The sequence below is a fragment of the Anguilla rostrata genome, chromosome 6 (assembly GCF_018555375.3).
Source record: "Anguilla rostrata isolate EN2019 chromosome 6, ASM1855537v3, whole genome shotgun sequence".
NCBI classification, from domain to species: Eukaryota; Metazoa; Chordata; class Actinopteri; order Anguilliformes; family Anguillidae; genus Anguilla; species Anguilla rostrata.
Genome location: NC_057938.1, coordinates 38898808 through 38921631, shown reverse-complemented (window position 1 = coordinate 38921631; position 22824 = coordinate 38898808). Strand labels below are relative to the sequence as shown.

Here is a 22824-nt window from a genome sequence, read left to right as displayed (position 1 = left end):
AGAAGGAAATGTTTTTACCAGGTCACAATTTGTCTTTTTCATACAGGGCTTTCCTGACTTCACAGTTCAAGGGATGAGAAAAAGCATTCACACTTGTGATCACTCGCTTAATCAAAAGAACCATTCATCCGATGAGGGAGCACCCCGAGTAAAAACATTGATTCATGTAACATTTTTTCCCTCTTCTACTCAGAAGAAAATGTCACCCCCAACATTAGTGGTTTGATAGTGGCTAACAGGCATACTTTGAGCATGTGCTACATTTGAACAGCTTTTCTTTTCTCCGTAGGTTTTAAAAACAGCACTTCCCTTTTTTGCTTTTGTACAGTGAAGGTGAGGGAGGAGGAAGTTGCTAAGGACTCTGCCCTATATACACAATGAGCTCCATAATGTTTGGGACACATACATATTTGTTTCTTGATTGGGGTCTGTACTCCATAATTTTAGATTTATAAATCAGACAATTAAAAAGTGGTTAAAGTGCATATTCTCAGCTTTTATCAAAGGGTATTTTTATATATTTTGGTTTCACTATGTATAAATTACAGCACATGTTTGGGACATTAATGTTATGTAAATGAAAGTAGTCATGTTTAGTACTTTGTTGCATATCCTTTGCATGTAATGACTGCCTGAAGTCTGTGACCCATTAGACGTCACCAGGCACTGAGTATCTACTGTGGTGATGCTCTGTACTACAACCATCTTCAGCTCCTACTTTTTTCGGGTCTAGTTGTTATAAGTTTTCGCTTTACCATATGAAATACATGTACAGTCGAATTTTAGATTGGGTGAATGACTTTCCCGTTTTTGACTTTCAAAAACTCCTTTATGGCTTTAGCAGCATGTTTGGGATCATTGTCTTGCTGTCAGATGAAACGCGGTCCAATGGGTTTGGAGGAATTTGCTTTAACTTGAGCAAACAAAATCCTTGTGTACTTTTCAGAATTCCTTCTATGGATGCCATCAGCAGTTACATCATCAATGAAGACAAGCGAGCCAGTACCTGTGGCAGCCATACCACTCCCACCACCATGTTTCACAGATGAGGGGGGTGCTTTGGATCTTGGACAGTTCCTTTTGGCCTCCACACTTTTCCCTTGCCATCACTCTGATACAAGTGAATTTTGGTCTCATCTGTCCACAAGACCTTTTTTCCAGAGCTCTTTTAGGTACTTCTTGGCAAACTGCAACCTGGCCATCCTGGCCTTCTTGCAATGTAGCCTCTGTAGTTTTTTTGTGAAGTCTACTGTGAATAGTAGTCACTGACACATCCACGCCTGTTTCTGATTTGTCGGACAGGTGTTTGGGGCTATTTCTTAATTACGGTGACAATTCATTGGTCAACAACTGTTGAGGTCTTCCTTGGGTGTTTTCTTCTTAATGATGATCCAAACAGTTGATTTTGGTAGGCCTAAGCTTTGGCCTATGTCTGTTTTTAATTTTTAAAAATGTATTTTAGTTCTCTGCCTCATAATGGCTTTGTTGTCTTTGATTGAACAACTCTGGCCCTCATGTTACAAATGCCAACAACAGACTCCAAAGGAAAGCAAAAGCCTAGAATCAAGACTAGATAGCGAAAACTGTATTACACCTGCAGAAGCAAATGAACACTCCTGACAAATCAGAAACAACCGTGAAGTAATTTGTCCCAAACATTATAGTGCCCTAAAATGGGGGGACTATGTGTGAAATGTGCTGTAATTTCTACACGCTGAAGCTAAACTGTCTTATGTAATATACATGTACCCTGTAATAAAATCTGAGAATCTACACTTTAGCAAGTGTGAATTGTTTGTTTACAAATCATACATTGTGGAGTAAAGATATAAATTCTGAATCACGTTTCTAGCCATGCAGAATTACAAGAGAAGTTCTAAAACACCATGGTGAATGGAATTACCCATCACATTTCAAGGCAATTCCTAACAAGGGACAATGCTAGGAGCTGGCAGGTCAAATCTAGCTGGTCTATATCTATGGTTTATGGCCTAATCCTGTTTTGAAGCCCTCTGGGCTGTACTAAATTGCCCTTGTTTCAAGTTGGAAGTGCTGTGTGATCTACCTTATGTTGGAATTTCAAATGAGAGGTGAGGGGACATCTAAAATTCAGTTTGGGAAATCTGGAAAGTTTCTCAGGTCTCATTTGTCCCAGCATCAAATTTATTATTACTTTATTATTGTTATTACTATTTTTTAAATATTTTTTTTACCATAAACCACAAACATTGTACCACATATCATTCCATGCCATTTATTTGATGGTTGGAGGACCCATAATTTAGATCTAATACCTGGAGCAAAATCTGAAATCATTGGGAACATACTTTTTATTGCTCTCAAAACATCTGATGAAATGCCTGCATTTTTGTACAACCTGAAACAATTACAGTATACAAATAGTATACTGTTAGATCAATACTGTGAGGAATATGATAATGTGGAATATGAATGTGTGGCAATTCAGCTTTAAAATACAAACTTTAAACATCAAAGCATTTGTTTTGTACTTGAAGGAAACAAATTAATTCTAAAGCATAGAGAATAATGAAAAAACTCAATTTTGTCGAGTTGACTTACTGCTTGATTAAAGGCTGAATTTACAAGAAATTGCAGGATTTCTGTGCTGCCCCTTTAAGAGTTTTTTATTTACATCTACCACATGACGCTCATTTTGGGCGGAACAAATTAAGGCTGACGTCCTCGAAAATGAAATCAGCTTGTTACGGCGGGGCAGTCAGTGGGTAAATTGTGGGGAAGGTACAAAATCATCGAATCAAGAAAGAATACTAGCAACTGTTGTATTAGGCAGCAATTTTGACGGAAGATATCAACTGGCGGTGGGTATTATCCAAGTCGCCTAACATGTTTTATATTAGCTGAAGCTTTACTTGCAAGGTGTCTTGATAAGTTAGCAAACTGACAACTGTTAGATATCATCACTATTAATGTATATCTAACATTTACTAGCACTGAATGCATGTTAGCAAATGTAGTCAGCTTGTTCACTTCGTGTACTGGGGAACTGTGCTATACTGACTTGCTGTTGGCTTTTAGCGATCTGCTGTTGATGGCTGTAAATATAACTTAGCTTGTTATCTAGCTTATTAAAATTGGGAGATATTATGAGTATGTTGTGAGAAATGTAACAATGTAAACGAACCAGATAACGTTAGATATTGATGCGGTTTACATAATTTGTATTTCACGAACATTCGCTATCAAACATTACCGGTTTAGCCTAGATTACGAACATTTGTCTAGCTATCTTAACTATCCTAGCTTTCCGTTTAAAAACCGATCAGTATGACTATGAGCTCCTCCTGGTTTGTTGTCTAACGCGTTCAGTTGCCTTCTGACCAGAACAGTCGAATTTGTTTTCGGCTTGAAGTGCACTGTAGCAATGCACTTTCCAATGGTCTCCCTGGTTGTTCTTTGCTGGTTTAAGTTACTAAGTACGTTGAAAATGAGCTGAACAGACTATTGCATTTTAACAGCTAGCGAATTAGTTGTGTGCAGTTACGTTCGCTGTGTTCTATCTGGACTGTCCAGAACTGTTTTGATACCAAAACATTTTCTCTCAGTTTCGAAATCTTATTAAATATTATTTTAAACACGCGTGTTTTGGACGTTTGTAAGGACAACTGCTGTGTTTTCATTGCATTCAGGTTTCTTCTTGAATTTCGTATGTCAGTGTCTGACAAACACTACGGATGATAACCAACAGTATGCTAGTAGCACAATTTTGTTGCGGCAGTGTGACGTAGAGGTTAAGCGTTAAGCGAACTTTCGCGTGTAATTAGGCTTGCATAACAGTTGCCGGTACATCTCAATTTATAAATATATAAACGGAGAAAACATCCTACATGTGTATTTTTTTATTTGCATAATTCATCTTGCTTGTCAGCCGACTAAGTTCATCCTTCATAAAGCTTAATGTGGAGTGTTGTGCAGTTCAGTTGTTTCTTCCCCCCGCACCAATATCCCCCCCTTTGTTTTTTCTTTTTTTGTGGGGGGGGGGGGGGGTACGGAACTTGCCTCTTTTACCAGCATACCTGGGACCTTTCGGTAGTCCAGCTAGGCCTAACTGTAATGGGGTCAGGACACTCCATTTCTACAACATTGACCACCGTAATTCTGTCACACACTGGAGTGGTAACGATAAATACAATACATTAAATACAAAGTGAATAGCCTACACGAATAAACACTTGAGTTTTGCCAGGATGAGTAATCTCCATAATTGTTTAAGATTAATCTGTTCCCCAAAGCATCTGTCAATGAACAAGCACTGCTGATGGGGAGCTGACTTGAACAGTGCGGCTATTGCACATTGAGTTCTGAACATAATTATTTATTTGAATGTTTTGAGGGTGAGTGGGCAGCCATAGAAATTGTTTTTGAAGCTGATTTATGTAGTCTGTGTTGTTCAAACCCTTTATTGTGTTAAAGTGTTTAGTATTATTTCAAAAGGTTGAAAGTTTAAAAAAAAAATAATAAAAAAATATATATATAATATATTAAAAAAGAAATCAGATTGAGTAATCGATAGCTGTGCCATAAAAGAAATGTGCTTGCACACACGCCTTTGCATTCATGTAGTTTACAGCTTCAGGCAAATTGTAACATTTGGATGGTACATGCATTTCAGACTTTCTGTCAGAATGGGCTTGGTGCCAACAGGTTTAAGATTAATTGGCTTTCAGGGCAAGCCTGATTTTTGTTTACTTTTTCCACCTCCACGTGCAATTCAGAACTCCCAGAGTTACGTTTTCCCTCAAGAAGACAACACAAATTGTTGTCAGAAACTTCAGGTTGGCTCCAATATAGATGTTTCAGCCACCCGTTTCAATGTAGCCTAAGTCAATGGTAGCAAAACGGTCAAAATACAAAGTCCCACAAGAAGTCTCAATAGGTGTTTTTTCTTAGTCTGTCTCCCCATGTGCCGGTTTGTTAAGTTATTGTGTTAGTTGGACAAGACTGTAATATTTTGTGGACGAATCAGGGACAGTTTGCATCACTGCCGAGTCACTGTATCTCACACGTTTAGTGGACGACCAGACTGCTTGTCCGTACTGCATGGACCCTGGCTCCAATTTGTACAACATGGCGGCGCCCACAAACTATACTTCCCAGGCTTTAAGACACTTTTCACACCCACGGAGAGTCAAGAGGTGACAGTATTTTTCTACAGTCTATGGTTGTCATGCATGAGCAGTGTGCTACATTGCTTTGGGGTAAAATGAGCCAGTCTGGTTCCAGCTCTACAGTGGAAAAGGAGTATAGTGAGCTGGCCTGCTTCTGGATTTACTGTGGGAAAGGAGTAAGCTACAACAAGCCAGCCTGGTTACATCTGTTCTGTAGGAAAGTGGTATAAGGGTGAGTGAATCTGGGAGGACTGACCTTGCTGGGGATGGGATTGGGGCTAGAGGGGGTCTCCAGGCAACTTTTTAGAGATGCTCTTTAGCCCTGCCTGGAGCATGGGTGTGTGTATATGTGCGTGTGTGTGTTTGTGTGTGTTTGCACAGACTAGAGCAGTGTATCATGGGTGCGGATCGCAAGAGCAGCTGGTCAAGCATATGTGACAAACTGGCACCCTCCGTAAAGTCCTACTGTGCCGATTTTGGCAAGCACATTTTTTTCTTGGCCACTTCAGTTCATTTGTGATAGTGTTCTGTGCACTGTGTGTGAGAGACTTTGCTTCATAGAATTCTGCATAATTACACACAGCCTATACTGTACCGCACCTGTGTTAAAGGTTTGTGAATATAAGGAGATGTGCTCTTGTAGTTTATTATGGAATTATAGTCCCTGTGGTTGCTAGAATAAAATGTATAGCCTCTATATTGAAAAGGGGGGTGATGACAGTGACAATATTGCTTAAATATATTCCTTCAAATTAAGTGCATAGAGTGCCACAGTGAAGTGCTTTTTTTTAGGCCAACCCGGAAATTTATTCCGCTAAGGGTTCACTCGGCAGATTTCCAGTGTTATTTTCCCATGTGTATTTCTATTTCTGTCGATAATAAGGTCTATGGTTAATATAAGCTTTAGAGAGTTTCACGTTTTGTTCTACGACCCCCATTAATATCTCAACCGTCAATTTAGAAGCCGTTATGTGCTTTAAAAAAGCCACATAACTGATTTTTAAATCTTTTTTTGCAAATGATTTCACAAATAACATTTGGTGCTGTGTGAGCATTGGGGATACTGTTTGCTTATGCCTGAGCGTGAAGAGACGTGCCTGTGCATCATCGTCCTCCAATGCAAGACTCCAATTTGTAGATGATTTTGTAATGGTATGTGAGTCAAACATACCATTAGAGAAAATGAAGAAGCTGCATCCCTTCCTCATTTGCATTTCTAGAAACCAATAGACCCTTTCATGGCCTACTTCATCAAAAACATTACATTACATCACAGGCATATATCCAGAGCGACTTACGCAACATTTTTTACATAGCATTTAGGCCTACATTGCATCCATTTTATACGGCTGGAATTATACTGAAGCAATGCAGGTTAAGTACCTTGCTCAAGGGTACAACGGCAGTGTCCTGTCCAGGAATCCTATGACCTATGACCTTTCGGTTAGAAGCCCAGTTCCTTGCCCACTATTTTACACTGCCACCCCAAAAACACACTCATGCGTTTTGGCTGCGGAAGTATGGATTTGTTTTAATGGAAACCAGTATGACAGGGAGGGAGTTGCTTCATGCAACATCTTTTTCTAGGCTACTTGAATACCGAAAATGTCTGACTGTTGCATTTACGGCTGTATATGTGTATATGCTGGGTTTCTCAACCAAATAGGCCTACATGTATAGGCCTATATCTGGCTAATAATCAGGGAACCGTTTCATGATATCCTCTACCAGCGGCGTTACTAGACTTAAAGCTCTACTGGGGCACCGGCCCCCAGCACCCCCATCCCTGAAGATCAAGTTGAAAACTTTTACGAAGAACAGCGACAACTGGGATGCCATTATTTATGGAGGGAACTGTAGCACTATATCAGCTGTACGTCTGGCGTAAAGCAAATGTAGCATTTCACAGCAAGAACATCATACCAACAGTTAAACATGGTAATGTGATGGTGTGGGGATGGATTACTGCCTCAGGAACTGTACGACTGGCCATTATTGAAGGAACCATGAATTTGGCTCTGTGCCAGAAAATTCCTAGGGAAAATGTACACTCCTCTCTGTCAGCTGAAGCTGAAGCAGAATTGGGTTATGCAGCAAGACAAAGATCCAAAACGCAAAGTCCATATCTGAATGGCTGAAAAGAAACCAAATTAAAGTTTTGGAGTGGCCCGGTCAAAGTCCTGAACTGAACTTGACAGAGATGCTACGGAAGGACCTGAAACAAACAGTGCATCTGAATTAAAGCAATTCTGCAAAGACGAGAATTCCTCCACAGCGATGTGAAAGACTAATATCAAATTACTGGCAGTGTTTGGTTGCAGTTATTGCTGCTGCAGGTGGTGCAAACAGTTATTCAGTTTAAGGGGGCTATTCATTTTTCACATGGGTGGTATGGGTGTTTGATAAGGTTTTCATTAAATAAATGAAACTTATGAAATGTGTTTTGTGTTTACTCCGGTTCCCATTGTCTACTATTAGGCTACATTTTGTCTAACGATCTTCCACCATTCACTGTGACAAATATACTCTAGTAGAGGAAATCAGGAAATGGGCAAATACTTTTTCATGGCACTGTGTGTGCCATATTAATAAATTTTTATGACTGTCCAGGAAGGAGGCTGTGAACCCATCTCATCCAGAGCTAGGCACATCAGCACTCGTCGCGCCCGAGTAAATGAGATCTTTCGACACCCCGGTCAGTTGTACTGTAGGAATCTGGAATATTTTTTCCGCTTGGTAGAGTTTACCTGGGTAACTTGCCTGATCTTGGAAGTTTAGCTACTTTGCATAGTAACCCGGCTCGCTTTCCAACATTGCTCTGTAGCTAAAATGCACATCCGTCTTTGTTACGTCATTACTGTTTACAAACTTCGAAGGGGTTTTAAGGCAGAGAGACTGGTTGAGCTCTGGTCAAAGTCTGATATTTCATGCATTAAAAAAACAAGTGTTCTGCTGCTGCTCTGCCACTCTGATTGTGCCGAGTCTTTCTTGTGAGGTCTTTGGCTGTTTGTTGATCACCGGTTGCAAAGCTTGTCTTTACCCAACTCTGACTACAAGAAGGGTGCAGATTTAGTGGCGAGAAAAGAAATGAGTTTAAAAATATTGAGAGATCGGGGAGACTGCCAAACAGTGGATGCTGATCACTTTCGTGACTTGTTTACACCTAGCGACGACCTGTGGTTGTCACATTTTGTGGAATTTGTGACCTCCAAAATTTGTTTTGGAGAGCTAAATCCTGGCAAAAATGATGTAGTGTGAGACCGGCATAAGGTGTCCTGCTGTGGCACAACAAGTGTGGCAGCCTGGACAGGAAGTAGACTGCCGGACTTCCTCTTCTCGGCAGAACATCGTGTATTTCACTGGCGGCTTCACAGGCAGTTTCGGCTGAAAGTCTGGTGCCGAGCCATGTGCCACACTTTGCATAATTTCCCTGAGCAAGACCCTGGTGATGTCACCAGAGTATCTGTCTGCTTCTCTTTTCTCTCCATTTGCATGCCTTTCCACTGTCTGACCTTGAAAGCATGTTCTTTTCATAGCTTCTGTTGATAGGTGGGACACTGTGTGCCCTGTCTCTTCGTAAAGGCTCCGTGAGCCTAGACCTTTGGCAGTCCGTTTGGCAACATGTACTTCTTGTGTCCACCTTGGACCTATTTCAATATAAGTTCTTTGCGAAATGCCTTATCGTGGACTGTTATGATATCTTGTACACCTGACCTAACTGACAGCATGTTTTAGAGGTATGCAGGCATAATTCCTGGAGGGTGTTCGCACTGTTTTTTCTTCTTCTCTGCCCCAACAATTGCTTCTGCTAGATTAATTAATTGTGTGATACATGAACATGACAATGGTCTAAGCCAGGGGTCTCAAACTCTAGTCCTGGAGGGCTGCAGTCTCTACTAGTTTTTGTTTAGTTCAGTTTAGATTTCCTTTCAGTCACAAGCCAATTTAGGCATTGGAAACAAGTCAGCCAATTGGTGACTGAAATTAATCAAATAAGCTGTGCATAAACTCATCAGTATCCAACAGAAACAGAGGCCCTCCAGAAGGTTGAGATCCATAGTCTAAGCTCTCTCACATAGCCTATACACACTTTCACGTGCATCTCCCCACTGTGCACGCACACAGACACAGGCTACACGCACCTTCTCTCAATTAAGTTTCAATGCATTAAATAATACTTGGTTTGACCTACATTTATTGCCATTAATCATTTTATTACCAGTGCAGTTTAAATAAATAAATATAAATTAAATTAATAATAATAATAATAATAATAATAATAATAATAATAATAATAATTATTATTATTATTATTATTATCACTGCCCTTCTTTTACTCACACTCACGCACTCACACACACCCACACGCTCACTCTCGCTCTCTTGTTCGCACAGTTGTAGTGGCTACAGTGGCGGTGACCTGTCGTTTCCTGTCTTTTTGGCTTCAGGCAGACTATCACTGAGGTGTCGGATGGACGATGAGGAGGACGAGGTGTTCCGGCCTGTCTCCCGCTGCTGGGGTGCCCCCTTCAGGGAGATCAAGTACGAGGACCGGGGCACGCAGACGCCCAGCCCCGCCCTGAGGCTGCGGGATGGCATGCTGCCCTGCGGCGTGTTTGAGGAGCCGCGGAGACTGTTCTATGGTAAGGAGGCCGGCAGAGGCGCTCCGGCGCCCCCTGGAGGCTAAAATGCAGTAGGGCAGTCCAGTACCGCGCCACCTACCTTCTGCTCATTTCTTCCTCTTTAGAAATGATATGAAAATCCCCTTTCTGCTCAGGAACATAGGCAAACACGTACACACACACACACAGTCTTTTTTGCTGCATGCCCACACATTCATGTTTCTCAGTTGTGAAGTCCTTTTATATAACTTATAAAACAAGCAAGGCATTTGTAGTTGCTACTTAGCAACATGGCTACATTAATTTAACTAGAAAACCAGCCAGCCCTAACGTAGACCTTGAGGTCAAAATGTGCAGTGAATGGCACTGTTTTGATTTGAATGTCTTCTTTTTCTGTATTGTTTTCCAAATGAGAGTTCATCTCAAGTATTTCAAATCACTTTATAGTTATGCACAAAAAAGTAATGAAAAATGTATGCGAATCATTTTAAATATTTTAGCAGGGGAGGTGCACATTAATGAGACCATCAGAAGAGCCCAAAAAAAAAGTATCTCTGTGTTCCCTGTGAGTACTGCCTCCCCCCCCCCCCCCCCCCATTTTTGTCTAGCTTGGGAAAATCGAGCCAGGCAGCATTATTCGAGCATAATTGCCCCTGACAAATAACTCATCAAAGTAAGCAGACTGCACTTGCTGGTTCCTCCAGTGACAAAGGGATTATGGTGGCTGTTCCTCCCTTGAAAAATGTTCGCACCTCGTGGGGGTCTGAAGCAGTGATTATCGCAGGAGGACAAAGCCATTTATGTTACTATTACTATGAAGACAGAGCAATTAACCTTCCCTTTCCTGTTAAAGCAAAGCCAGTACTAGTTGTCCTTTCGAATGTTCTGTGCAAGAGCTAAATGCTGTTTTGAGTAGGCTTTTATGCTGCTTCTCCGTTAAAAAAAAAAATAGTATTGCATAATGTTGCCAGACTTCGCCATATTTTACATAATGCATGATTCTGCATTTTTTTCAGCAGCTGAATGCGATTTTGACATGATTTTGATGCTTTGTGAATATCTGTTCTTGCTTTGAAGTACCCAGTGCACTGACCTACACAGCATGAGTAATGTATAGTTTCTGTGACTACAGTGACAATTGCACTGTTTCCATTTGAAATGGAGGTGCATCAGTGGGTTGGAAACTACAGGAGCATTGGAGGAGGAAGTGCATTGGAAGGCAGGAAGGGCGCTGCCGAAATATTATCAGAACGAGGAAGCATGTCGGCGGGCGCAAGGAAGGAAATGCGCCGAGAAAGGGGCAGCGTGTTCGGAAGGAAGGGCAAATGCGTTGGAGCACGGGAGATGGGAGATTGCGGGGAAGGGCGTCGGAAAGGAGAAGGGCATCCCAGGAGGAAGTGCCCGGGTGCGAAAACCGTCCCAGTTCTGTCATTCAGTCATCGTGCTCTCTGACGCAGGTAACGCAGGCTTCCGACTGCACTTCCCGGCGCTCTTCGAGCACGTCGGGGAGAGGGAGCGGAACTGGACCCGGGAGCGGCAGCAGGAGCAGCGCCCGGAGCAGCCAGGGCTGAGCTCGGAGGTCCGGATTGGCCGGAACCTCCAGCTGATCGGAGACCAGTTCCACCAAGAACGCGTTCAGCTGGTAAGGGTCTCACTTTTGACATTACATTACATTTATTTGACAGACGCTTCTATCCAAAGCGACGTACAATAAGTGCATACCGAAGGGTATTAGAACAACTGCAAAACACATTTATGATAAGGTACAATACTCATTATGTAACAGTTATCCATAGCCACGAACATCAAGTCCAGTTCAAACGGTAAGCATAGGCTAGGTCAGAAAGTTATGGTAAGTCAAACTAGGAGGTATGATGACGAGCTACAGCATCAGGATAACGGTACACGTGCGATACAAATGCTGGACGGAGATACAAGTGTAACATGAAAGTGCTAGAGGAACAACACAGAAGGATACAAATGATAAGAGCGACCCTAGATTGGGAGTGGCCTGCAGAGTTGTGATAGTTAGTCCAGGAACAGTCTGAAGAGATGTGTCTTCAGACCATGGTGGAAAATGGACTGGGACCAAGTGGTTCATTGAGGAATTTGGAGTTCGTTCCACCACTGAGGAACTAGGGTGTAGAAGATTTGAGTCCATAGTTTTGAGTCCAGGAAGCTTTCAGAAGAACTCCGGGGTGGACAAGCTGCTTAACAATAGGTGGGGCGTAACTGGAGGGGGAAGGGTAGGCAACGTTTGTTGCACTGTTTGTGCTGTAATTGTAGTAATGTTGCAGTTGTAGGCTGTAATTATGGGTCAAATATTCATGTGTGAAAGAAGTGGGGCTATTGGTAAAGGCCGGATTATGTTGGCAGGGTTTTGAGTTTTAAAAGATGGCTGCTCTCCAAAGAGTATGAGCATTGCTCAGCCAGGCATTTGAGTGTGTGTGTGTGTGTGTGTGTGTGTGTGCACACATTTCTGCTTGTATGAGGGTGTGTGTGTTTATATAGAAGGGGCAGGGCTGGGTCATGGGGTTGTCAGATGGGTGGTACAGGAAAGGAAATGGCCATTTCAGTTTAAAGCCACCCACAGGCAACCTGGCTGTGGTTCCCCATGAATTTAAAACTACCCATTCAAGGCGCCAAAAATAGAATCCCATTACATATTCCATTGAGCTTTTAAGTCAAATATACATAATTTTGTTTATTAAACCTTTAATGCCACAGATGGCTAATGCGACTTGCTGACGGTGCATAGCCCTCTCTTTTCAGTTGAAAAGTATTTTTACAGCGTGCACCCTCAACTTCAACTTGGGATGTAATTTATAGCATTTTGGTTATGCTACATTCTGGAAATGGTTTTGGCTGGCCAGTAGGGGACAGGCTTCTCCCTGAACTAAACAAATTCCATTGCTGTAGTGCAGCGACTGTGGCACTGCACTACAAGATGTCGTTTTTTGTACAAGATGTTAAACCACTGTCCAGACTCACCATGGTCACCTAAAGATCCCATTCCATTTATCTCAAAGAGTAGGGGGGTTCCTCAGTGTCCTGGCAACTTCCACATTGGCTTTCTCAACCTGACCACCTAATCATACCCTAGTTTAAATGACTTGTTTCATCACTCTCCATCTCAGCTAATATGTGATAAGAGTTCTGACACAAAATGGCTGCAGTTCATCATGTGGGTACAACATAGCGGTTGGTCAGGTGAGTTTTCTCCCTTCTCCCTGAAGCACATTAAGGTTGTGAGCTGTAAAGCGCTACACAAATACAATCTATCATCAGTCCATTATAACCATTTTGTCAGCCTTCGTTGGTTTTGGCTTTGGTTTGGGATCGCTTCGGTACTTGGGCCTGACGTTACTTTTTTTGCGATCTTGTTTTATAACGACAACACATTGTTTTCTAACGTGTTGCGAAGGGTTTCTGTTTATACTGCTGGTCAGCATAGAGAGAACCGTATTATGTGCACGTGGTAGCACGCATAAAAGCACTTATCCAGAGCGACTTGCACAATTTTTGCATTGCATCCATTTATGCAGCTGGATATGTACTGAAGCAATGCAGGCAACCTTGCTCAAGAGTACAATGGCAGTGTCCTTCCTGGGAATAGAACCTGTTACCTTTAGATTACAAGACCAGTTCCTTACCCATTATACTACACTGCTGCCCCAGTGTCCGTATTTAAATCGCTCTGGATCGGCGTGACTGCTAAATCGGGAACGGTAGTCGTATGCTCGTCGGCGGCGGCGGTGCCTGCAGGAGTCCGAATTCCCCCGGGACCGCTCTCGCTCTTTGCCTGCGAGTGTCTCTCGATTTGTTGCGTGCTTAGCTTCTGAATGACGTGCGTGGCAGTTCGGGGCACGCAGACCCAGCGGGGAGGGGCTCTGGCTGACTGCCAGGCCTGCATCCCGGGCCTCCTGGGAGTTGTTGGCAGTTGATGGAAGGCATCAAAGGGGTTGAGGCTAGGCTTTCATTAGCTGGCTAGGGAGTCTGCAGTTTCGTTCTGCCGGGGGCAGAGCGGGTATAGGCTGGCCTAGTTACCCCAGGTTAATCCCTGGCTACCTGAGTTGAGGAATACGGTTCAGCCCAAGATAGGCTGAATTATTATTGGCCCATTTTGGAATTCATTAAAATGTTAGTTACCCCTGCGTACAAATTATAGAGATGCTATTTCATCTGTGTTAAACCGTTGGGGTATAGCGCTGCACTGGAAGACACTTGGCTATGGTTAGCATAATATATATAAAAAAAGCTGAAAGTTACATTTTTATACTGGAATGACTGTGTTTGAGCCAAAGCGACCTCACATGGGTAAAATTAATTTGACACGTAAACCTATTTCAGTTTTGTTAAGGAAGTTAATGACAGAATTGCAATCATACATTTATGTTTAAAAATGACAACTACAAGCAAGTTGGCATGCTCAGCTGAATTCAGAATAAAACATCTGTAGGGCGCCAAAGCAAGAACACACCTGGAAATGTTCCAATCAATCAGTTACCTGCAAGACACTTTGCACACTTAATCCCACTGTCAGTTCGTGGAAATGCTGATTAAAGCTTATTATACAGAAGGTTTTTAAATTAAAGTATCTGGAGAAAACAAAACGCGTCTCTACAGCGAAGGCTACTCTTTCACAGGGGGAAAAAAAAAATCTGAAAAAGAACGGTTTTGCAAAAAATCTGGCTCTCTTTATTTTACAAACAGTGTAAGTCACCCAGGATAAGAACAGCTGCCAAGTAAATAAGTAATAAAAATAAGAGGCATATCTGTGCGGTGCCTGCGTGCGACGGGATGGAAGCCAGTGGAGGCTTATGCAACACAATGCAATTCCCAGCTCGTGCTCTTGAAAGCCAGTGGGCTTAATAAAAGTGAATTTAATGATGCAAACAGTCTTATTCCCGTTCGTCTGCGGGGTTGTTGTGTCTGGTGAAATTTGACAGATTTTTTGAGAGCGTTTCCACTCCATTAAAGAAGGCAAGGAAGGCTCCTTGTCAAGGTAGCAATTAGGGAAGTCTGGAAGCGCACACAGCTTTTAAAAAAGGAAAAAAAGAACGCCAACGCAAAGCTGTCCCGATCGCGCGGATGCCTGTCTTCCCACGTTTTTAAGTTTCTGATGACCCAGAAATGTTTATGGTTTTTTTTTTTTTTTTTTTCATTCAGTGTCAGAACTTTACCTGACCAATAATTTTAAAGTGTTGCAAAACTTTTTTATTTTTTATTTTATGAAGCTCCTTCGTATTTTATTACTTTTTGCATTTGGCTGAACCCCTGATTCAGCATAACTAGCTATTAAAGTGTAAAAGTGCATGCCCCTGGGACTACCCTGTAACTTGGTAATAGTTATATGCACACGCGCATAATATCACCTGAATTTTTGGAAATGGTCCCATCAATTGGATGGCATTGCAGAGTGTCCATGTGTATGTTTGTCAGTCTGTCTGACCCTGCACTCTCCCTGTTTCAGTACCACAGAACCCAAAGGAACCAGCAGCCCACTTGGTGGCGCGCAGTGATGACCGTGTGCTCTCTGCTGTTCGGCAGAGGGGGCGTCGCCGATCGAGGGAGAGGCGTGCTTAGGTGAGGAGGCCCCGCCCCCTCGCTGGCCCCTCCCCCAGATAAGGGACCGGACTTCAGCTGGCACTGTGAGTTTGGACACGAGTCGGGATTCGAAAACTAAACAAACACGGAGGCGGTCCCCGCGGGACGGAGACTTTTTTTCTTTTTTTCCTTCCTCTTTTTATTTTTATTTTTTTTGCGCATTCGAAGAAGCCATGTCGAGATTTCTGTTTATTTGGACACGTGTAAGATAATATTTTGTACTTTGATTTTTTTTTTTTTTGTCTTCTGGAAACACGAAAGATATTCATTCATGCTGAGATTGCCTTATTATCAGGAGGAAGTGAGTGGCGGGGGACGCGGAGTGGAGAGGAGTTGAGTTGCGACGCTGCGGGGCTCTGTCCAGAACATCCTCAGGTGCACAGTGACTTCAACAACTGACACTTTTCCAAAGAGCCACTGTTTGTGAACAAATCATCGAACCCTTCAACCTCTATCATTCCTGTCAGGTTTCTTTTACCTGCCATTCCTGTCAGGTTTGTTTTATTTGATAATATTCCATGCTGTCAGAAGAGATCCATTTTTATTGTATTTACAGAAAGAAAGATTCTTTTAGCTATTTATAGAGATATTTAACCGCCTCCTGTTTTTATAAGTGTCATGTCTGCCTGCGGGTTTTAATGATCCGGTTATGTGAAGTAATTTTTGTACATACTTAAAAAAAAATATTCTGGAAATATTTCTACTGATTTTAAGAAACATGTGCTTTTATCAGATAATTGTGTATTTGTGTAGACCGCTCATTAAAGTCTCTCGATAGAGAAATGCAAAAGACAGTTACTTTGTTAAATTGCTCTGTGGGGGGGAAAAAAATCAGTTTTTGAGACATTATTGGCTTCAGGTGATGGCATCGGTGAACATTAACAACATTTCAGGACGGTCACTCAGGCTCCATAAATAACCCTTGAACAGCAGAACCACGCTAATTTCTTAGCCTCGCCAGCTGTGAACCAGGGCCTCAAACTGTGATGATATATGCGTAAAGGCCACGCAGGCAAAATCAGTAGTTGTTTCCCATGCCCAATCAGCATGCAGTAGAGGGCTTGTTCTATAAAAGGATGAGCCTATCCGTGTATAACGAGCCAGGCTCCTCCCTGTGGCCTATGCATAATTATCTCAGTTAGGGGCATGGTCATCACTGGGCGTGTTGCACGGCTAGCTGAATGAGCTGCGCCGGACACGTTTACTGGTACGTAAGGATAATTAGCGTTCTGCAGTACTGTTTGCACTATTTATCGCCGATTTACGGACAGACTCTTCACCAAGTAAACAAGTCTTCACAATCAGTCGACCGGAGAGGTAAACGGAAAGGAAAATCAGTGGGTGGGGAAAAAAAGTCATTTCACATTGCTCAAGACAATCGTCCGCCTGCCTGGTGACACAGGATTGCAACGCTGTTCAAGAACCGATGGTCGTGTAGCTTTTAAAATTGCTTCGTTTGATAAAAAATGTATCCTTCAGTTCTGCTTTTCAGGTTTTGGTTGCTACAGGACAGGAAGGGATCGGAAGACAGTGTTGCTGGGGATGCTAAAAAAATAAAAGCAATTTGGCAAAGAAAAAGAAATGTTAAAAAAAAAAAAAAAAAAAAAAAGATTTAGCCTGTGAAGTTATTCAGTACGAGATTGGTTTCCTCCAAATCATACATTCTGTACCAGTCGAGGTAGTCTTCGGTCCCTCGCTCTGATTCCGTATCCTGCTGTGTTCATCGTCCAGAGCTCCCAGCATCAGTTCTCCTATTCTGTATTCTGTACATATACATTTTATTGGCTCATTTTATTTTATTGCTCAATTAAAAAAAAAAAAAAAAAAATGTTACTGTACATGTTGAGCATTATTGTACGTGTTCCCATGTGCACAGTGAAGCGCGTTCTCCTTGCCTGTGTAATACAACTTGGGGATTGCCACTCTTTGTGCAAGAAAGAAAACAAGAGCATCACGTGTACTTGTAAATTGCCTTAACATGTTCGTAAAGAAAGACTCAATGGGAGCTACTCGGTGGCTGGAATGAGTGTAGCAAAGTCATTGCCACCTGCTGATTTTGCGTTTGCTTGACCTCATTCCCCACTTAACAAAATGAAGTTGTGTAGAAACCCAAAACTCAAGGGTTCATTATTGACAGACACTGGAAAGGAAGTTTATCTGTATATTCTGTATGTGTCATTGAATTTCCATGTAATTTTTGAGTAGGCTACTCGGGGTTGTTATCTCTGGTCTGCTGGATTTATACAAGCCAACATGGTGCCCAGTGTTATTGGTTTTTAAAGGTTGTCTGGAAGTTGATGTGGCTATTGAGCCAATTTCGATTCCTTTGAGTGGAAAGTTTTTTTTTTAAATGTGCAAGCCATCAGTGTCTTGAAATTTAATCCAGTTTTATTCCTTTTTTATTTCAGAGGCAAAGTTTTCTATTGAATCTGTTGTAATGAAATAAGCGAACCTGTCAGTCTCACAGTGAAAGCAGAAAAAAAATAACTGCTGTCATGTCACGCTGACCTTTTTTTTTTGTAAATTAAAAAAAAAAAAGTTTTTACAAAAATGAGGACTTTTGTAAAGATGCAGCTTTTGATCTTTAAATCCTTTCTTATTTGTGGCAGTTCACCTCCCAACCCTCGGGTGTTTTTATATGGGATGAAAATGAAACGCTGACATTCCGTAGTCCATTATTTTAGGGGTTTAAATGCAGTGAAGCTATATGAAAAGCAGAGTGCATTTCTTTTTAAAATTTGGAGCTTAAAACCCTGTAAATTTCATATGATTTATGCACTGTCCGAGGAACTGAGAGACCGATCAAGGGAGAACAGTCTTTGTTACTTTGAACTTTAAGAAAAAGGCTTAACGATGACTAGTTCTCTTTATCTCAAAAAAGTGAAAATGTGAAACCTTGACTATGTTTTTGAGACCATTCTCCACATATGAATTGTCTGGGGGGAGTACAGGTGATCTTGTTTTATAGTGCAATATGCTGTACAAAAGAGCTTGCCTCTACACACTTGTAATTTCTAATTTTCATTGTTGAATTGGTACTTTTTTAAATTAAAGAACAACTTTATGAAGGTTTAAAAACTTGGGTCGTTTTTCTTTTTTGTCCATAAATTAACTAATGCAAAGCATGTGCCAGACATAAACAAAAGGTTGACTATGCAGAAAATGACATTTTCAAAAAGGCCCTGAACATTTTGTCTTTGCTCTTGCAGATGGAACAACAAAATCAGAACATTACATTTATTTGGCAGATGCTTTTATCCAACACAACATACAATAAGTGCATACTAAAGGTCATTGGAACAACTACAAAACAGGTCTGAAAAGTAAAGCACAATACTCATTATGTAGCAGTTATCCATAGCCATGGACATCAAGTCTAGTTCACACAGTAAGCACAGACAGTTATGACAAGTCAAACTAGATGACAAGATGATGATGATTGAGCTGCAACATTAAGATAATGATACAAATGCAGTAGAAGTGCTGGATGAAGATACAAGTGTAACATGAAAATGATCAAGAAAGGTTACAAGTAGTAAGAGTGATCCTGTATTGAGAGTACCCTGTAAAGTAGTGAGAGTTAATCCAGGTACAGTCTGAAGAGATGCGTCTTCAGACCACGGCGGAAGATGGGCAGGGTGGATCGCAGAGGACTGGGTGGCTAGTGCGGAGAAGCTCTATGGTCGGGACGAGCAAGAACTGTTCACCCGGATGTGGGTGGGATGGCAGGAAGTGCAATTGACAATAATGTGTGTACTACAGGCATTTATTTGTTAGAGGTTATTGTTCAATGCACAGCAGGTCATAGAGCCTGAATAGAAGCAAGCAAACGGCCTTCAGGAACGAAAAGACGGCAAAAATATTTAGTATGAATAGAGGAACAAAAGACTGAAAACAAATATTAAATGAACCAGTCAAATTCTGTTTCGGTCCTCACCAGCTTTAAACAGAGACGTCTTTTTGGGAAACTAGCGTACGAAACCATTGACCCTGTTTATCTTCCTACAAACAAAGAGGTCGTTTTCCCATATTGTCAGACTATGGGAGCCAGGTTTTCCTTCCTTGTCTGTGCACAAATGAATGCTTAGTGGCTGAAGGCCAGAGCCAACTCTGGAAAATCCTGTCCATTCATTGTTGAAAGGGTACTTTAAATAACAGGGATTTAAAAAAAAAAAGAACTCGAGATTGAGTGTCGGATTACAGTCAACTGTCTAGGTGACAGCACACAATATGTCACCATTACCCTTCGAGTCCAGAAAGCTAACTAACAATTTGATGGGTGCTCCTTTTTTAAATTAAATTAGTTATGTCCTAAATGAGAGTTCATACCACAGCTTATATAGATGAGACATAACACGATTAAAATGAGTACATGACTCTGTGGGTTTAATTTATTGCAACACAGGGCTGTTCTGTTGCTGCTTGCAGTACATATAAGGATAATATGATTTTGTCTCTGGTACATTTGTCCTGTTGCGAGAATTGCCCAGTGGTTATAGGGGACCACTAGTATAGGCCTAGACCCACTGCTTCTGTGTGGAACTTGCTGCAGGGAAGACTTAGGATAAAGATGGATGGATACAAGAAGGCAGCTTGTGGACTGGACAGGAGCCTGACTGCAGAAAAAAAGATGTGTTTGAGCACCATGAGGTGAGGCTGGAGAGGGTGTGCAGTCCAAACTCAGTGAGACACCCAATGGCTGGTGGTTCCAGTATAAAGTGGAATGGAATGGCTCTTTGGACTTACAATAAAACAACAGCAAAAATACAGGAATTATTAGCTTTAAAAAACGAGACAACAACTTTAGGAATTTGTTTTCTGGCTCAATTCTGATTTGAAAATTGACATAAATTGAATTGGAGAGAAAAAAAAAACAGAACACACTAACTCTTCTGTTGTTTGGAGTGCGTCCTCTTGATGAGCGACAGTAAAGAAATTAAGTTTAAATCCTTTGATTAAGTGGAACAGGTTTGCACTCAGTGAAACACAGGCCTATCAGTACCAGTTTGTGTGCTGTGCATGGCTATGTTGGAGTCTCGTGGAGTTGTGATTTTGACTGTGACGAGAACCTGCTCTGTTGTCATGGTATACATGACGCAAGGATACAGGGGCACGCCACAAGTATTGGAAAAATAATCCCCATGGTTACTTCTGTGTTTGGTACAGGAAGAAAATAGGATGATTGACTGAGTTATACTGAAGACAGTCTGATTTTCAATGGGTTTTTTGGTTACCCTTGCACTCTTCATTGTAGGTGTTTTTGTATTTATACCAGACTTAAAATGTTTTATATTCTGACCTGTTATTGAAAATGAGTACTGTCATTAGGACACTGGTTGCTGATAGTGGGCAGTTTCTCATGTCAAAAAATGTCAAGATTATCTTTAATTAGCTCTATTTAAAAAATGAATGAGCTATAGCCTAGTAGTAATATAAACAGCAATAACCTTTACACAAAAGTAAACTGTGGAGATACTGTATATGCAACTAAAAAGGGCCCAAGCTGGAGACACATCTGTTTTCACCACCTGAAAATTAGGCTTCACCCTAGAGCACACTTCAGATAAGGTGGAGGTAGAAAGGGAGGGGAGCAATTCATTTGAGTTATAGTTTGTCTTTAATGTTTGGCTTTAATGTGTAGCACAGACAGAGGATATAGACCTTACAGGGCACTACCATCAGCATTTACCTGCTATATTTCAGAGGAAAGGAGTCCAGCCCAACCCTAGCCCATCTCATACACAATGTGAAAACATTTGGCCAATGGAGGATGGACTCTCCTTTCTAGCTGGGTTCATCCTGAGATTTCTTCTCACAAAGTTTTTTGTCTTTGTGACAGTATCTCTGTAATAAGCGCTATACGAACTGAATTGAATGTCACTGATAAATTGGACAAGAACCTAACACACTGCATGCCAATGTGAGATAAATCTCAAGCCTTATGTGCTGAGGTTCACTGTTGTGTTGTCAGAGCTATAGGAGGAAATCCCTCTAAGACTGGTCAGAGGAAAGAAGACAAAAACAGAGCAGCTGTGTGCAGAGGGATTATATTCCTAATTCTTTGTTTGCTTTTTTGGCGTTGTTTGCACTGGCTTTTTTTGCTTGACGTGCGAATAACGGACGAAAGAGGAAACATCCTTGTGTGTTACTGAAACGTTCCAGGGCCCCCCCTTGAACTCAGCAGAAATATGAGGTCATACAGATCATGCCATACAATGCAAGTATTCCACTCACCTTAATTAAACCACAGAGATTCTCCTCTCTCTGCTTTCTACAATAACAGGAAAACATCTTACTTTGTAACAGAAAAAAATAAGAAAAAGAGGGGATTTTCACAAGAGACAAAGTGCTAGAGAGACTTGGTGAACTTGGAGACTGGATGAACTGGTGTGGAATAGGCAACTAATAAATCACATTATTGTTGAATGACTGGGAAAAAAACAGGTTTTAATTCAGCTAATTAATAACAGAGAGAGGCTGTTCTCTTCTTGTTTGGTCTCCATTGCTGGACATGTGATTTTGTTTGTGAGTAGAGGCATTTGTTTGGCTTATATACCGGGAACACACTGGGGAGAAGGTCCTCAGAGACCCCAGCCACAGAGAGAGATGTGTGCTGAGAGTCGTCCATTTGAAAGACGGAAGATAAGATAAGATAAATGAGGACGGTGAGCCCCTGGGGAGAAACAAAGCACAGCCAGTTCAGTGAGTGTACTTTACAGCAGAAGCTGGAGACCTGCCAAAAAGACAAACGTGTGCCCAGTTAGCGTCTCTCTGCTTCAGATGGAAAAGTGAGAGATTGGACGGAGGTCCGTATCTGTTCCTGCACGTGTACACGTGCACGTGCTCGCGTGTGTGTCTGTATGTATTTTTATGTGTAAGGTGAGACCGTGTTTACAGTTGAGTGACTTCAGGCATGCCCGCTGAGGTCTAATTTCTTGGCAGAAGCCCAAGTTCCACAGAGAGAAGCGAGGGCCTCGTTAACCTCTCCCAGATCAATAACCGCAATGCTGTGAAATGGTCGTGTGTGTCTGCTTGTGTTTGTGTGCATGTGTGAGCGTGAGGAGTTTCAACGTGTTTACAAACCTGTCACAAACAAGCTTGTTGAGGCTGGTTTGAGAGCAGAAAACTGCCTGTACACAGCCCTGGCGATTTTGGTGTGCTGCCAGCTCATATGAAATTATTTCCAAAACCGCAGAGCTGTTCGAGCTGAATGTAGATGGCAATGAACAAACAAGCAGAACATCAGCTCTCCAGAACCTAAATCCTTATTACTGAAGGGGCCAAAGCCCCCCAAACCCCTGCACACTCCCCACTACCCTTCACCCCTGTCTGACCAAGCCTCTGTTGCTCATGATTGATTATTAGCAAAATTCAATATCCCCCCCGCCCCCCTCTCTCTGTCCCTTTCTCTCACTCTTTCTATCTCGGTTAAATTTGGATGAGACAAA

At 41.8% G+C, this 22824-nt stretch overlaps 1 protein-coding gene across 1 annotated transcript; it reads left to right on the top strand.

Moving 5' to 3' along the window:
* The first annotated feature begins 2686 nt into the window (after positions 1-2686).
* LOC135257099 (bcl-2-modifying factor-like) lies at positions 2687-18454 on the top strand. The gene is made up of 4 exons (XM_064339527.1): positions 2687-2840; positions 9596-9790; positions 11227-11411; positions 15243-18454. Exons 2-4 carry the CDS (start codon positions 9619-9621, stop codon positions 15357-15359), a joined length of 474 nt encoding a protein of 157 aa, XP_064195597.1. The 5' UTR covers positions 2687-2840; positions 9596-9618; the 3' UTR covers positions 15360-18454.
* The last annotated feature ends 4370 nt before the right edge of the window (positions 18455-22824 follow it).

Bases quoted from the DNA above. Each gene is read 5' to 3' on its own strand.
- LOC135257099 (XM_064339527.1), top strand. From the start codon at position 9,619: ATGGACGATGAGGAGGACGAGGTGTTCCGGCCTGTCTCCCGCTGCTGG. The intron at 9,791-11,226 runs GTAAGGAGGCCG...TCTCTGACGCAG, and splicing joins GCCGCGGAGACTGTTCTATG to GTAACGCAGGCTTCCGACTG. The intron at 11,412-15,242 runs GTAAGGGTCTCA...TCCCTGTTTCAG, and splicing joins ACCAAGAACGCGTTCAGCTG to TACCACAGAACCCAAAGGAA.